The following is a 15,860-nucleotide window of genomic DNA, read 5'->3' on the forward strand; positions in this document are numbered from 1 at the left end:
CAGTAGCTTCTGCTTGGAATTCTGTTGTTTATTAATAAGTCACTAGAAGCATTATTCTCATTAGCGCACAATTTCTGCTACATAAATACTAACATATGATCATAGTAGTCTTTTGATCTGAAAGTCCTTTCTAAAACAAGCACTTTAAAAGGGAAAATTAATTCTCCTGAAACTTCAGTGTTTGCCCAAAGTTGTTTTATTATAATGTTACTTAAACACATACAGATGTAAAATGCTAGTCACAAATTCCATATCTTTTTGCAACCGAAACAAAATTATAAATTAAATGCAAATAAAACTATAGCATTAATAAAATACAAATTAACAACATTAATGCAACAGATGATGTTTTGTTGAAATTAAATCACTGATGTTGGGTTTAACAGGTGTTAAATGTTTTACTTGTCAACTTGAATTTTTGATTTTCATAAGAAACATCAGGTTATCATATTATTATTTGTCCTTTTAAGCAATGAACGTATTTTTAGATATTAGTCCATTATTTTAATGGGTCAGTTGACTTACAGTGCACACCTCCCCAATTTTAAATACTTTTTAATGGAAAAATAAAGAACATTTCTGCTAGGATACCCAGCTTATGCCAGTCCTGCTCAGGACTCCCCTGTTTTGTTTTATTTATTTATTTCGGCCATGCCATGTATCTTGTGAGACCTCAGTTCCCCAACCAGGGATTGAACCTGGGCCATGGTAGTGAAAGCCTAGAATCCTAACCACCAAAGAGCTGACTTTCCCTGTTTTAAAATTTGAAGTCCTAAGCCCAAGAGCTCCATATTCCATCCTGGGTGAACCAGGGTGATGCATCATCTTACTTTCTGCTGTTGTTAATTAGTGTTTCTGTAGATGGGCTCTCTGCCTGACTGATCCTGTGCGCAATGAGACTTGTACACACAGAACATGAATTCTTCAGAGATCAGCAAGTCTGGTCCATAAAGAGCTGTGTACACGTCCCCCATCACTTTCTGTATTCTAACAGTTTTTGCATGCAGCTTGCACTGCCATTTAGCCTTTCTGCCTCTATTATTGATGTTAAATAACTAGCTGCTGGAACATACAGTCTCCCAAATCTTACCAGCTTACCCCACATGTTGGCAAACTAAAGGATGAGATGGTAAATATTTTAGGCTTGCAGGCCATACAGTCTCTGTTACGCAGTTCTGCTGTAGTAGTGTGAAAGTAACCATAGACAGATACATAGATGAGTGGATGTGGGCTTGATTGGTTGACTCTGGCTTGGTATGTTTTGGCTTCCCGGGTGGTACTAGTGGTAAAGAACCCACCTGCCAGTGGAGGTGATGTAAGAGACATGGGTTCGATCCCTGGGTCAGGAACATTCCCTTATTTCTGGTTCACCTCTCTCTAATGAAGGTTAAGGGGCTCTTCCAGGCATTTCTCTTCCAAGCAATGACTCAAGGCTCCCCCAGCTGGATAGAGACTGGGAAGCCTGGAAAACTGGGAGTAGCCTGTATCTTTCTCTCTCTGCTGTTTAAGTCACTGTATACATCCATCTGTATAACTTTTTGCTTTTCAGTGAAAATCATACATGCATGATTTTCATTGAGCTAAAAGCACAATTTTTAAATTCTGAAACTCAAGAGAGCCTGCGAATGCATCTGTTGACCTTGGGGGCCCTTGAACCTCAGGGAGGAAGTACTGCTGTCAGAAAACTAGCTCAGGCCCTGGTATGTAGGAAATACTACATGGTTATGATTTGTTGTTTTTATCAGAGATTTGTCAGTCTGAATAATTCACCCTAAGGTGGGCATGGGGTGTAACTTTTCTTCGGGTTATTTTTTATTACACAATTAATTCATGTCCAGTACAGAAAAATTAGAAAATATGTTTCTTCTTAAAAGAGAGAATTTCAAATTTCTCCTTGTTCCATCATGCAAGGATAAGGACTTATTATATTATATAATGATTTACATTTAAAAAGAGGAGCTAGTTAACTTAAATAAATCCCTAATTGGAAAAGTGTTCTGTGAAAAAGAGTGTGGAGGTGGGTGTTCTTACTGAATTGAGGCTACACTGGTCTTTTCCTCCCAGACCCTTGGGCCCCAGGAAGCCCCTGGAAATAGAGTTGTCATTAGGGGAAGGAGAATGGATTACTCTTAACGAAGTACAAATTAGGAACCTTAGTGAACACTGCCTCCTTTACCAGATCAGCAAGCGGATTTCTAAGGTATCCATTGTTCTTGATTGATTTTGTACAAAGCCAATATATATATAAACAGGAGTCCCTAACTTGCTGACAGCTAGCTTCTCTGAGCCTAAGCACTGAAGTTGACTGTCAGGAGTATGGGAAGGGAGAAGTAGGGGACAGAGAGCTGGGTGAAGTGACGCCTAATAGTTAAGGGCTAGATCTCAGCTGATTTTCAACATCCAAAGAAGTGCTCCTTACCAGCAATGACCAAGCCAAGGTCTGCTATGCTGTTGGACAGGTCAGATGAGGGGTGGACAGGGGAGGAACTCACATTGTCCATCTCTTCTCATCCTCCAAAAGTCAAAGTGTCAGTTGCTCAGTTGTGTCCGACTTTTTGTGACCCCATGGACTGTAGCCCGCCAGGCTCCTCTGTTCATGGGATTCTCCAGGCAAGAACACTGGAGTGGGTTACCATTCCCCTCTCTTGGGGATCTTCCTGACCCAGGGATCAAACCCAGATCTCCTGCATTTCAGGCAGATTCTTTACCACCTGAGCCACCAGGGAAGTGCAGTTAGCCCCCAGCATAGGCTAATTCCATCAGAATTTGTGACACTGAATTGAGTTTAAAAAATGGCGATGGCAAAAGCAATGTGTGTGGTGTCATTGCGTTACCTTTGTTGACATTATTATTTCACACTGGCATCCTACTCTGAGGTGGGGAAGAAGAGCTTTAAGAAAAGAAAAATCAAAAGCAATAAAGCAGAATCCTCCTAAATCAGAAGTCAATTAATTAAATTGCCCTGCCTATATATGTATTTTACTTGGGCTTCTCTGATAGCTCACTTGGTAAAGAATCTGTCTGTAATGCAGGAGACCTGGGTTCAATCCCTGAGCCGGGAAGATCCCTTGGAGAAGAGAATGGCAACCCACTCCAGTATTCTTGCCTGGAGAATTCCATGGACAGAGGAGCCTGGTGGGATACAGTCCATGGGGTTGCAAAGAGTAGGATACGACTGAGTGACTAACATTTTCACTTTCATATGTGTTTTACTTGCAGTGTTTAATATATCAGTTGGATATGGGAAAGGGGCTGTTTTAACCAAAAGCTGCAGAGCATATAGAATTCAGTTAGGATTTTGCTGTTTGGGAAATGGACTACTGGCTCAGCGTTGGAGGGCCTTGTACCAGAAGCTGGGCTGCCCTGGGCGATGTGGCCTAGAGGGCTCCCAAAGATGGCTGTGGCTTCTCTTGTCTGCATAAGGAGAAAAATGTTAGCTGCTTTTTCAGGAGGTATGCCCTAGATTCATTGTTCTTTCTGTATGAGGGCTTTCAAAAAGGGTCTCGGTGGTTTTAGTATACTTTCTTTACAGTATACCCCAAGTGACCAGACCTTTACAAAAAGATATCATTAGTTTGAAAACTTACCTGCTCTTATGTGATATTGCCTTGATAGTCTGGAGGGGAGGTGATGGGGATGGGGGGGGGGGCATTTTTGTACACTCAGTTTGGTGCCCCTCATAGCTTGTTATCTCATTTATTCCTTATAAGCAGCTCACCTTTATAAGCTGAGGATCAGAGACAAGTAGTTACCCAAGGTCAGACAGTTTGGTAAGGGGCAGGGCTAAAATAGGGCAGGGAATTTTAAAAAAAGGTGCCTGTGTTCTTTGTAATCAGGCCTGACATTATGTCTGTAAATTATCCTAGTTATTTATTGTTTGCTTGAGTTGTAGAGGACCAACTGTGTGTTGTTTCTTTTCATTCTGTTGTATTAGCAAACATTTTCATTGTCCAGATTGTCCTCATGTATGGAAACGTAACATATGTAGCCTGTTTAATTTTGTATTTGTAAATCTGACTTGATTTCCTTTTTGGCAACAGCGACTGTCTAGAGAAAAGAAAAGATTTTTCTTTGTGTCTGTTTAAAGTGACAGGAATATTGGAACAAGTAATAAAGATGGAAAGCATTAATTACATACTTCTAAGAATTTAAAGGTCAGACAAGCTAAATATGTATGTTTTGCTCCCTGGAATGTCTGTCTGTTGAAATGGTGCCAGGATAGCTTTGTTGCTACAATAAGAGCCCATATTTTAGATAACCATCAAGTTACTCTGGTATCCAAAAATTATACCAGATTGTTGCTTCAGTTGCTATGAATCTTAAAAGTTTGGGACTCACGTTTCTGACATTAATGTGATTTGTCTCATGATCCACCCGCTTTGGCCATGTTTAGCTACTATGTCTCATTTTGATTTCCTCTGTTCTCCCCTCAGCTTATGTTGGAGTCTGTCAGCTGCTGCTATGTACATGTCAGGCTAGTGACTTGTAATGTTTATTAATACAGTGTCAGTCTTGCTGTTGAAAAAACCGTGATGCTTTCTCCGAAGGTTGCGGTAGAACGAAGCGTTTGATTTCCAGATCCTGTCTGCACTGCGTGGTGGATACATTCTCAGATGTTATGCAGTTCACTGACCTGACAGTTGTGGACCCCCGCCTGGGACCCCATTTCAGCAGGACATATCTGAACAGAAACAGTTTGCAAAACTTTACACACTTAAACTCCTGCCAAGGCAAACTGTTAGCCACTTGAGTTTGTTATAAATACCCAGTGGCAGTGGTTGGAAATAGCCCACGGTGTGTTTTATATTCTGAACTGAATGTGAATGTCTTTGCGGTTATATGGAGTAGTAAATAATTGAGTTTGATTAGGGAGAGGGACCTCATTATCCCCCACCTGTGCCCAGCTGGAAGGGGAGGGTCGAAATGAAGCCATTAGCTGTCTCTCTTACTGGCATCTCAAAGAGCTCAAATACATCTGTGTCTTATTTTCTTTTCTGGCACAATCAGTCGAGCAAGCTAAGCAGGCATGACCGGATTTGGCAAGTCCCAAGGACTCTGGCAAAGACACACAAGGAGAAGGCGGAGGGGCAGTCATTTTGGCTTCTCACTGCCCATTAGTCTAGTGAGTTATGTTTTTGGAAAATGTCTGTTTTGAAAAAGAGTACTTTGTCCAATGTCAAACATCACATACGCACACCATACACTTTGATCTTTAAAAAAAAGATTTTTGTCAGTGCAAGGGGAACCAAAATGTGGCATTCACACTAGCGTAAACTCTCTTTATGGATAAAGTAATATACCCGGAGGACTTGCTTTAAAGCGGGCATGCTGCAGTTATTACAGGGCTTTCTCCTGCTCATATATTTTCATTTTCTACCTTGAAGCGCTCGAGAATGAACATGCATGGAATTGGGACCAAAGCAGGCTGGGAACCAAAGGGTTGCGTCTTCATCAGGATTATGAACTGGTCAGGCCTAGAGGAGGGGGCACTGCTCCTGTCAGCCTTATCCCACTTCCACAAACTGAGGCTGTGGCTCAGGAAACCAGGACCTTCTCCAGGGGCTTTCAGAAAAGGGTCTTGTAGGTCACATGCTGAGTCTGAGAGCTGGGACATTTACAGTCAAACTGAATTTGTTACAGTGGACGTTGACCTTCACCATAGACTGGTCAGTGGTTCCATTCTGGAAGATATGTTCCCTGTAAGTCTCTTTTTGTCCTGAGTTCCTCAAACTCCCTTTGGCTATAGGGAGGTTTAAAACACAGGCTTTGGGGTCTGGCAAACCTGGGTTCAAGTTCTGGTGCCTCCACTTGTTAGCTGCGAAACTCCAGGCACATGTCTCGGTCTTGCCGGACCTCAATTTCCTCCATTATTAAATGGGACTGATGATAGCACCCACCTTTCCTGGGAGGATTAAATGAACAAAATCTATACTCAATAAATGTCAACTATTGTCACTTTTCATCATTATATATATCACTTCTTTGTATGAAGAAAAGCTGATAGTGGTATTTTGTGTCCTAAGTTAACTTCAGTCATGTCCAACTCTTTGCAACCCCATGGACTGTAGCCTTCTAGGCTCCTCTGTCCATGGGATTTTCCAGGCAAGAGTACTGGAGTCGGTTGCCATTTCCTTCTCCAGGGGATCTTCCTGTCCCAGGGATCGAACCCAGGTCTCTTACATCTCCTGAGTTGGCAGGCGGGTTCTTTACCACTAGCTATTGGGAAGCCCAATAGTTGTACTGTCTATTGCTTATTAAGTATTTTTTATGAGAAGTATTATGTTAACTATTTTAGAAGTATTTAGAAGTAAGCTGTTACAGAAAAACCTGAATGAATGTTTGGCCAGCCCAGTATTTAGCCCTGAAAACAATGTTGTAGTCTGAGAATTATCCTCTTTTTGTAGATGAGAAAACTAGAAGTTAGGGAGATTATATCATTTACCCAGGGAAGGCAGAGCTCGGACTCCAAAGCAGGCTCTATCGTAGAACTGCCTTCTGGTGTCGCCACCATTGTTTCAGTGTGATGTAGAGATGAACAGCAGCTATGTGTTGAGACATCTCCACTGAGAAGCTCCTCTGACGCACCCCCACCCCTGTGTGCTGGGTTAAATGCCTCTGTGTTTTGGCAGCGTTCTGAGCTTGCGTTCATCTCTGTGCTGATCATGCAGAACTGTAATTCTTTCTTTACTTCTTTGTCTTTCTCTCCTGCTGGACTGTGTTAGTAATACTTGGGTTAGGGACCATATTGTTGATCTCTGAATCCAAAATAGTGTCTTGAATAAATGACTGACCTCAAGTATGTTCCCTAATGTCTCCAGCCTCAGTTTTGGCAAAATGGATATAACAATAGTGTTTATTTTAGGGTAGAATAAGTTAATACAGATCTGAAAGGCCTACCACAGCACCCAACATGGATTACTTGCTCAGTAAGTAGTAGATGCTACTATTATTGCTGTAGACCTCTTATCTGGGTCTGCAGATCCAGATGCTCTTAATAAATCTCACTGGATTTCTCCACCTTGTCACCATGATTTTTGACTTCCACCAACCCCATCCAAAGTGGAGTTAAGCTGAGGTAGAACACGCCTACTTCTCCAGTTTACTCTCTCAAAAAGGAAAACCTTGAAACCAGAGCCCGGGGTGCCCTTCTTTGAGCTTCGGGGGATTTCGATGCCTGAGCCGGAAGCGCTGTACTGATGAGATCCCAGTGCTGCCACCGTGCCCAGCAGATTGCACATTGTAATGAACCTGTGTTATCTGTTATGAGGGTTGAGATCCATCTCCCCAAATAAGCATTGTCTGCTGGGGGTTTAGGGGAGACGGGCTGACTGGGGCCTCTTCTCTTGGGGTGAAGACTTGGGACGAGGGGAACACGCGAGAAAGAACACTATAAACTCCTGCTTTTTGCCAGCCTTGGTTCCAGGTGCTCTGCATTTGTTGTCTGTTTCATCCTTCTGACAATTCTGTAGGCATGTGGCCTCATTTCCTGGACACAGCTGAGGTTCCCACGTGTTAGGAAGAAATTTCAGTTAGCGATGGAGCCAGGATTTGAACCAAAGGGTATTGAACTCCCAGCCCATGTGTTTTCGTCTCCAGTATGTTGCCTTCCAACTTGGGTTCTGATTGCAGCTCTGCCCCTATAAGCAGAATCTGAGGTTCTCGGATAAAGACCTGTGCCCCTGCCTCTTCTCTGTCCCCCACCACCTCTAGGTTAATGTCTAGTGCAGAAATGCTTGTGTCAGGTTAATGCAGGTATAAAAACTTCCCTCTGGTAACCAAGTGGTTTTGCACTGGGACAGAGCTGAATTCCTCAAGTGAGTAATCTTTCTTTAAAATGCCCATACGTTTTTCCAGTGGTTACGAGACTTGACAGGGCCTAAGTTGGAACTGACTGGGGCATTCCTGGCAGCAGTCAGCTCCCTGAGGTGGTGCCTCGTTCTGAACCCAGCGCCGGCAGCCCAGGGGGCTGTGGAAGGGCAGCTGCTTCTATTCAGTGCCCACCCCAGAATGCCCTGCATGGGCAGAAGAGAAGCCATCTGTCCACGAGGGAGGAGCAGTTTCTGAGCTGAGAGTGGGTTTGTAACCCATCCATCTGTCCATCCACCCGCCTGTCTGTCCAAGGCCGAGTCATCCCCAGCACGGGTCACAACCCTGGGACTAGAACGCAGTGCGGTGAGGAAGGGAGGCAGGGCTGGCACCTTCCTGCCTGCTGCACACATTTCCCCCTGAGATCATCCTCTCCTGCATCTCAGACCCAGTGCCCAGCATTAAATAAAGGCAGCTTTAAAGGATGTATTTCAATAGACATTTTAGAAAGCCCATAAAAAACCCTGAATATGAAGAAATGAGGCATAAAACCCAGACTGTTTGGAAGTCAAGCTGAAAATTGTGGTAGCAAGCCTCTATATCCATTTATTAAATGGGAGCATCACATAACAGTTGCACCTCCATGGATTCTGAGAAGCACCTCGATCCGGTCCCCTTGGCGTCTTAGAAACATTTTAAGTCTTGTAGACTTGGGACAGGATCCGAGGTTGGCATTCCGTCTGTCAGGAGAGGAGCGAGTGGAGTGCGAGGCTGACCCGAGGAAACTTTGATTAGGTCTGGCCAAGCGTGCAGGATGCAGGGGTCACAACCTCTTTCTCCTTTAAAAGGTGCTTGTTTTCACCGCCACGGAGCCCCCAAGCGAGAGCCCGCACACTTGAGAAGGCACATTCTGCGCACCGAGCGTGCCCCTTCCCTTCCCTGTTGTTTTCATTTTCTTCTCATGAACCCTGCTACCCTGGCTTCAGCACGGAGGCTGTAAAGGAAGATGGAGAGCCGAGTTACCTCAGAATGATCACTATCGTTAACATTCACGGGTGGTTCACTTATCATTCCTGACTGCACAGACATGGCAGCCGCTCGGAAGCGTCCGCAGGTGTAGCATGGTGATACATATTACATTGTGCCACAATGGATTTATGTATTCTGTAACAAAAGAAAAGTGTAATGAAAAAATACAGAAGGTAATCCTTTATTCCTCCACCACACAATTTATCAGTAATGCCGGTGGCTGATAAGCGTCAGGGATTTCCTCTGCATGCTTTAACCTTGTCACCCAGGTACGTTTTGGTAAAATGACAGAAAAGTACAGACAAGGGATTTTCCTCCGTTCAAAAATCTTTTTAAAAGGACACTTTTAATTTATGGAAGTTAGTCCCAACACAAGGCCTCCTTTCGAGCTTTTAGTCCGCCTTTGCTGAAAAGATAAACGTACCGTTGTGAAATAATGCTACCAGCCAGCAGCAGATTAGGCAAGAACCATGAGCAATTTACAAGCCAACTGAAATCTACAAGAGTTGAGGTGAAACCCGGAGCAGCTGGAAGTTCGCAAGATGCAGCCCAAGACTAGTTTGCAAGTACCCGAAAACTGGTGTTCCCTTTTAGGTCCTTCTCATCCATCGCCCGACATATTGTCACAGATGGAGCACATACTGACTTCTGAGGAGAAAGCAAGGGAAGGCAGGTCTGAACGCGGACGATTGGCGTTTGTTCCAAACACACACTGGCCTGGCGCCAGAGCAAATACCCGCAAGTTTATAAATGCACCAGGCACTTTACATTTCAGAACTGTTGCCAAAGTATCACTTACTACATCGCTCCCTAAATATAGTTTTCCAAAAAAAAGAAAAGAGCTATTTCTTATTTTGCTTTGATCAGTAAAATAAACTTTTAAAAATTGTTCTGGGATGGGGTCCAGCTTCTGAGGTAAAGAACGGCCAGGGCTCAGGCATGATTCAGTAACAGAGTGTTCAGTAAAATTAGCTTGACAGTTCTCAGGCCTGCTGTTCGATAGCAAGAACTTGACCAAGTTAAAATGGATGATCGTGCTGGCTAGACCAGCATCGGCTTTTGCTTTTTAACAAATGGAATGTCAAGGATTAAACAGCAAGCCTTATGGAGAGGGAAGGGGGTGGAGATGTCTTTGTATTAGGGAAGCAAATTGGGTCCTTGGTTTTGAGATCAGCTCCCATCCCCCGTGGAAAGCCAGCCACCTGGTTGGTTCCAAGCTGGGTTGAAGGCCCCTTCCCAGCCTGTCCTACCATTGGGAAGCTTTTCCGTGGCTTAGCTTGGGACTTGGCTTTTCTTTCCGATTTCTTGTCAGTATGAAGTTCTGCCATGTTTTTTGGCTGTGTTCCGTTTTGAGATTCTTGGTGGGGAAGTGGGAATGCAACCAAACTCCTTGTGGCAATTCCCATGTTCCATAGTTGGAAACTTGGGTCCCATTTGTTACATGAGCTGCTTGGAATTGGCCTGTTTTGTTTCGGTGCCCAAGCATAGTGAGTAGTGTTTGTGATACTTGCTTTTGCAATTAACGGTCTTAGTGAAGTTATATCTCACCCAGGGATGGGCTTCTTTTTCAAGGGTACTTGCCCCTTACCGTTTTTTCCTGTCTAGATGACCCTTGCACCCCAAGTGTGATTGGCTAGAAGCTTATAAGTAGTGTTATTATTTTGTCTTGTAATTATTTACTCCAGCTAATATTTTGCTTGACCTTCTAGGACTAAGTAGATTAAAACATGACTACTGAAGTATACACAGACTGTGGTTTGTTTTTTTTTTAATTAATGCTTCTTTATTTATTTGTTTGCCAGCTAGGAGGAGTCTTTGTTTTCCTTATTCTGAATTGCTTTGGGCTATCATGTCCACCCCTGTGCCCCCCACATTGGGTTTACCAAGTAAAAGTGTTAGTCACTCAGTTATTACTCTTTGCGACCTATGGACAGTAGACCTCCTGGCTCCTATATCTATGGGATTCTCTAGGCAAGAATACTGGAGTGGAGAGCCAGTCTCTTATCCAGGGGATCTTCCCGACCCAGGGATCGAACCTGGGTCTCCTACATTGCAGGCAGATCCTTTACTGCCTGAGCCACCAGGGAAGCCCAGGCTTCCCAGGTGGCCCAGTGGTAAAGAATCCATCTGCGAATGCAGGAGATATAGGAGACGCGGGTTCAATCCCAGGGTCAGGAAGATCTTCTGGAGAAGGGACTGGCTCTCCACTCCAGTATTCTCGCCTGGGAAATCTTGTGGACAGAGGAGCCTGGCAGGTGACTGTCCACAGGGGTGCAAAGAGATGGACGCGAGTGACTGAGGACACGTGCATGCACCCCGCATTCCCCTCCAGGGCTCCCCGAGCTTTAGAATGATGGTGGCATCTGCCTGCAGTGACACCTGCTGACACAGCCAGGTCTATCATGTGTTAGTCCTTGCTGCAGGATTTTGCTCGTAGCCCACACAGACCAATTGGATTCGTTTTAAGATAAACAGAAAAATCTTCCCTAATTCTGCCCTCTCTTTCACTTGACACTGTTCATATTAGAATGCTTTTCTCTCTCTCTCATTAGAAGTAGGTTTATAACCCATTTTTTAATAATTGACACTTTGGTGTACACTTATTAATACTTAAACTCAGTGAAGACTGCATTCACATCCCTTCAGCTGAATATTGGTGATGATTTAATATTTGTCTTTTCCTGCAGAAATGCTGCTCATGGATTCTCCCTTATTCAGGTGGACAACACAAAGGTCACCATGAAAGAAATCTTGCTAAAGGCAGTGAAGCGAAGAAAAGGATCCCAGAAAATTTCAGGTGGGACAGTTAAATCACACCCTGGCAGTAGAAGCTTAATGCTTAGTTAAAAATGCTGGGTGTGGGTGTGCATGTAGGTGGGTGTTTGATGGCTGCCTGGATTGGTTCAGATATCATTGCTAGGTTCAGTTAGCAAATGTACTGCAGAAAGTGATTTTTAAGCTGCCCTTGGGCCCAAGGAAGGAATTGGGTCAGTGGCATATGTGAGAATATTGTATTCATGTCACTTATGGAAGCTTCTTCATTAATTTGTGATAGAGTAAGACAAAGCTACTTGAGCTAACTGTCAGTTGGTGTAAAGCTATGTAGAAAAACTGCTTTTAATTTCATGTTTTCACATAATTTTCCATGGAGGAAACTTCTGGTTGCTAGTGTTTAGGGTATGGAATAAAACATGTTTTCATTTTTACCAAATGAGAGCAACTGTAAAAAAAGAAAAAAAAAAAACTTTTTTTAAGAAATCACTCACACACAAGTAGCTGTTAATCACTAATTCCTCATTACCCAACTTTATACAGAAAATAAGCTCATGGTATTAGCTGTAATATTTAAAGGGTACAAGAAAAGAAAATATTCCCAGTATTGAGAAATATTTTGAGAAATAGCTCAAAGATCTATCATACCATAGCCAACTTTAGTATAAATCTGCCTATCTGTGACATGTCAAATATCTGAGCTTTGTAAACAAATGAGACTTCTTAAACACCTTTGGCTTATGTTTCAGAAATGACAAAAAAGCGTGGCTCAGGTTGAAGAAAATAGTTTTGTGTTCCTTTTAAGGGGAGGAATATAATCTGTTCCAGATTTAATTAGCTATCTTCAGATGAAAGCTGAAGTTTTAATAAAAGTTAGAAGAGATAACACAGTGAAGGACACGGATGAGCTGTCTCAAGGCCATATTCCAGGGGAACGATAAGAGCTGTAAAAAATGGCAGAGGAGAGCAATTGAATGGAGCAATGAAAATCTGATTCTCATAAAAAAGAGAGAGAGAGAGAGAGATGCTGGTAGGGGCGGTTGTAGATGAGACCTGCTAGCGTCTGCAAGCAATTTGGATGCTTGCCAGGAGTCATTGTTCACCCTCGGCTGTGGCGGCTCTGTCCAGATGTGCCAACTGCACGTTTCGGCTTTTGCCAGCTGACTGCGCCGTTTGATAACCAGCTCTCTGGATGCCCATCACTGGCCGCAGAGATAGAATTAAATGATGATGATCTTCCCACAAGTTGGGAGAGGAAACAATGCATATAAATCTTGATTTCATCTCAGCATGAGAAGTCTTTATCCATCATCACTCATAATGAACAAGTCGTTAGCTGGGATGAATGGTGTTCTGGTTTTTCCAAACACCTCTTTTGTTCATTTTTTGGGTGACTTTTATCCATTGCATGGGGGTCAAACCTCTTTGCATTTAAGAGATGATTGAAGAGGCATAGCCTCTCCTTCCCAGGGGAAAGTAGATATTTGGGGGGTTCTAGGTGCCAACCTAATAGCATTTAAACAGCTTCAGTTATTTACAAATGTTAAATGAGCATTCATCTACCTTTAGGATCCTGGTCCTTTCCTCTTGTTTTTGTTCCTAAATATTTTGTATACTAGTTTATGACATATTTATTATATTCTAAGATAGCTTTATTTTGAATCGCCCAAGAGGAGGTAGAACTAACTTTTTTTACCTTCTGAATAGAAATTCTGCTGTTGCAGATTTTTTAGATCATGAAAGCTCATGAACTCACTGCCATAAGCTGAACCAGTGTCTTTCCCTCTGTCTCCAGCTGTCCCTGTCCAATTCCAGACCTATTTATCTGTGTCCATCTCCAGCAACCACGGTTATCATACACACATTTATTTATGTTCACCTTTGTGCACACATCCCTGCTGTTTCCATCAGAATCTTTGCCGTGTCACTGGTGAAGAGTTTGGACTTGTTGTCTGAAGAACAGTGATCTGCATTATTTATTCCTTTTCATACTAGAGAAGTCAGTTGAGATTGATGCATTTACATAAATTACTGTCCATTTTCTTGATCCAAAAGGCTTTTAAAAATAAGAAGCTCTTTCTGTTGCTTTGTTAAGTCTGGTCTCAGGAAATAGAAGGATCTCCAGTTTGGAAACTGGATGTTTATTTAAGGTTAGCTCGATAAAGGCAGAGTATGTTCTGTGTCTTTGAACTTTGTATTGTGTAGTGGACTTGTTTTGGAGGGCGATTAATGAAGAGGAAAATCCTACTATCATAGAGAAAAGCACAAGTACATTTACTTAAAAAAAAAAAGTCTGTTATTGCTCACAGTTGGCTGTGAAATACTTGTTACTTACCCATCCTGACACCTAAACTTAGTCATGAACTTGGTGGCAGGAAATGCCAGGTTAGAGACCCTCATTCTGCCCTTTCTAAGTCTCCCCCACAGGGACCTGCTCAGTCTTTGCAAGAAGGTGCCTACCCTACCTGGTGTTTGTCTTAGCCCTCTCTTCAAACGGCTTTCACCCGATTGAGCACAGAACAACATTTGTCTCTGCGACTTTTATTTAACTTAAGTGAGAAGGGAGAAATACCACTTAAGATTAGACAACATGTTCCATGTGGGGTCAAGAGTTCTCACACTATTTGTGCATTAGTGGTTAGTTGTACTAGACCAGGATTTCAGAAATCCTTTGCTGGGCTGACAGTGAACTTGAGCTGCTTCCTCACAGACCTTTAACATCTCTCATCTGTTTTTTCCAACTGACCATGTAACTCTCTGTTTAATGATAATAAATTGAGAACTTAAACTATTTCTTTATTAAATCAGGCTTGGGTTTAATGACCATCCTAGTGTTTAAATACTCTGTTGCCCTTCCCCTCTGGTATTCCCTCACCAATTTTCATTTATGGAAAATCAGAAGATGGTAGATATTTGAGCAAAAGAATTCTTCTTTGTTTAGGTGAATAGCTTTGTCAATGGAAACCTCTAGGGTTTTATTATAAAATATTTTTGCTTTTTATGGATAGAATATCATTACAGACACTTGTAACTGATCTAAAATTTTGACTTGCATTATTTGTAATTATTTCATCAAGTCATAACTATTTATGAACACTGCAGGGTTTTGCTATTAATATTCATGTACTGAACTTATAGTAATCTTTTCACAGTGTGTTCCAGTCAGTTCTCTGCTAAGGCCCATTTTTTAAGACCGTTTTTAAATGTCTCTTTTAGATTCTCTCTCTGGCTTTTCATTTTATTACTGACCTACTTGACATTTGGAATCTACCTGCATTGGCAGAAAAATCCCCGCTGTTTAAGAAAATTATAAATGAATAATGTGGTTTTAGAAGAATTAGCAGAAACTTCTTTACTAACTTTAAGTTGGGTGGGTATGTTTTTGACATAATGAAGAATAGCCTGTCAGATACCTTTATTTAATACTGACCTGTTGTTTAGTGAGTAAAGGCTTTATTTAGTTCATCAAGTTTTCCTTTCATCAGGTTCATCCTCAAAATCAGTAATGAGCTTCTTAGTATTTTGTTGTTGTTTAAAATATTATTACCAGCCTCCTAAAGTATAATGTTGGGTATGACAGAGGCAGTTGAGAAATGGAGGTAGATACAAATTCAGTTTTAACATTGATGCAGAAATATAAGTCTCTGTGAATCTACACAGAGAGAAGGCTTTGAAGTAGGTTTTTCTAAGCAGAATAGTTTTCTGGCTCTATTTGGAGGTGTTCTTCTTTATCATTTACTGAAAGATTGAACCAGAAGCATATTAACTTTTTTCCTTCCTCCCTGTCCATTCTTGCCTTTTAATGTGAAAGACAATTTTTTATTAGCCTGAAGATCCTTTTTGAAAAGTTCTTATAATATTGTTAATAAGACTTACAGCACTCATTGCTACTTTTCTCGTAGAAAATTTCACCTAGAGTTTGAGAGAGAAATGTTAGCTTTGTCAAGTGAACTCCCTCTTAACTTTTCTGTTCAGAGGCACAGACCACATTGTTGATTGCTGACTTACTGTGTTTTCACTTGACCCCCAGAATGTCACCAAGGGGATAGTCTAGCCTAGGACTTCTCAAGCACTATTCCCTAAAGTACCGTGAGGAGCAGAGAGGCGGGCAAACATCTCGCACAGGGTGTGTGGGCTTCTGGTCTGAGGGACAGCCAGTCATGACATCATTGGATTCTCAAATTTTATCTTAAAAATTCCCGTAAGATGTAAATATCCGTACTGTATTTGTAGCTGCGTGTACATTCACTCCT

The 15,860-nt window shown here is 42.2% G+C and overlaps 1 protein-coding gene across 9 annotated transcripts in view; it reads left to right on the top strand.

Annotated features, from left to right (window-relative positions):
• Positions 1-15,860, top strand: part of MAPKAP1 (MAPK associated protein 1) — a 228,496-nt gene that overhangs the window by 124,818 nt on the left and 87,818 nt on the right. For all 9 annotated transcript variants that reach the window (XM_061154649.1, XM_061154651.1, XM_061154648.1 and 6 more), the window contains one exon: positions 11,523-11,632. In XM_061154649.1, the coding sequence (XP_061010632.1) occupies positions 11,523-11,632 (110 nt within the window). The remainder of the gene's footprint in view (positions 1-11,522; positions 11,633-15,860) is intronic.

This window comes from Dama dama, chromosome 11 (assembly GCF_033118175.1).
Source record: "Dama dama isolate Ldn47 chromosome 11, ASM3311817v1, whole genome shotgun sequence".
NCBI classification, from domain to species: domain Eukaryota; kingdom Metazoa; phylum Chordata; class Mammalia; order Artiodactyla; family Cervidae; genus Dama; species Dama dama.